The sequence below is a fragment of the Palaemon carinicauda genome, unplaced genomic scaffold, assembly GCF_036898095.1.
Source record: "Palaemon carinicauda isolate YSFRI2023 unplaced genomic scaffold, ASM3689809v2 scaffold1780, whole genome shotgun sequence".
Classification (NCBI taxonomy): domain Eukaryota; kingdom Metazoa; phylum Arthropoda; class Malacostraca; order Decapoda; family Palaemonidae; genus Palaemon; species Palaemon carinicauda.
This window is the reverse complement of record NW_027169348.1, coordinates 5,001-6,296: the sequence shown is the minus strand read 5'-3', so window position 1 is coordinate 6,296 and position 1,296 is coordinate 5,001. Positions and strand designations below refer to the sequence as shown.

General features: G+C 34.3%; 1 protein-coding gene across 1 annotated transcript in view; it reads right to left on the bottom strand.

The window, feature by feature from the left end:
- Window positions 1–470: 470 nt before the first annotated feature.
- The window catches only part of LOC137635808 (aspartate and glycine-rich protein-like), a 1,377-nt gene continuing 551 nt past the window's right edge, over window positions 471–1,296 (bottom strand). The window contains exons 2-3 of the mRNA XM_068368242.1: window positions 911–1,111; window positions 471–699 (exon numbers count right to left, since the gene is read on the bottom strand). Of these exons, the coding sequence (XP_068224343.1) occupies window positions 471–699; window positions 911–1,111 (430 nt within the window). The remainder of the gene's footprint in view (window positions 700–910; window positions 1,112–1,296) is intronic.

The following is a 1,296-nucleotide window of genomic DNA, read 5'->3' as shown; positions in this document are numbered from 1 at the left end:
ATGTATACACACGTATGTATATATATATATATATATATATATATATATATATATATATATATATATATATATATATATATATATATATATATATATATATAATGTGTGAGTGTACTTCTTCTCCTTTTACTTTTTTCTTCTTCCTCTCCTACATCATCTTCATCCTTTTATTCACCTTTTCCTTCTCCCTATTTTCCTTCTTCTTCTCTTTCTTCTTCTTCTCCCTCTTCTACTTCATCATCGTTTCTCTGTTTTGTAAATCCCTTCCTGTGACCTTCCCCAATTCTATCGATCTGGAACACTCTCTCTCTCTCTCTCTCTCTCTCTCTCTCTCTCTCTCTCTCTCTCTCTCTCTCTCTCTCTCTCTCTCTGTCCGGAGTCACTTGCTGTTAAGGTGAACGTTTTAATAATTAAAAGAAAATATTCAATATAATGTTCTCGATTAATCTTTTATGACGAAGCTGCTATCATCAGGATATTCGCATCATTATTATCACCATCGTCATTATCACCATCATCGTATCACCTTCATCATTATCACCTTCATCACTATCACCATCATCATTACCACCACCATCATCACCACCATTATTATCACCATAATCGTTTTCACCATCACCATTATCACCATCACCATTATCCCCATCATTGTTAGCACCATCATCACAACTACCATCATCACTATGACCATCACCACCACTAGTATTACACTGTGACTATCACCATCATCACTATCACGATCATTACCATCACACATCATCACTATCACCATCATCATTAACATCATCATCACCGTTATGGTTATCACCATCACCATTATGGTTATCACCATCACCATTATCACCATCATTGTTATCACAATCATTGTTATCACCATCATCACTATGACCATCACCACTACTAGTATTACACTATGCGACTATCACCATCACCACTATCAACATCACCATCATCCCTACCACGATCATCATTATCACTTATCACCATCATCGTCACTACCACCACACGATCATCACTTTTCGCCATCATCATCACTACCACCATACCATCACTATCACCGATATCACCATCACCATCATCACTACCACGATCATCATTATCACCATCATAACTACCACCATCACCATTATCATTATCCTTGATTTTAAGTGGCCCTGTTGTCAAAACTATATATATATATATATATATATATATATATATATATATATATATATATATATATATATATATATATATATATATATATCATGAATCCGCAAATCATGTAGAAATTATTGGAGTATCGCAGCTAAACAA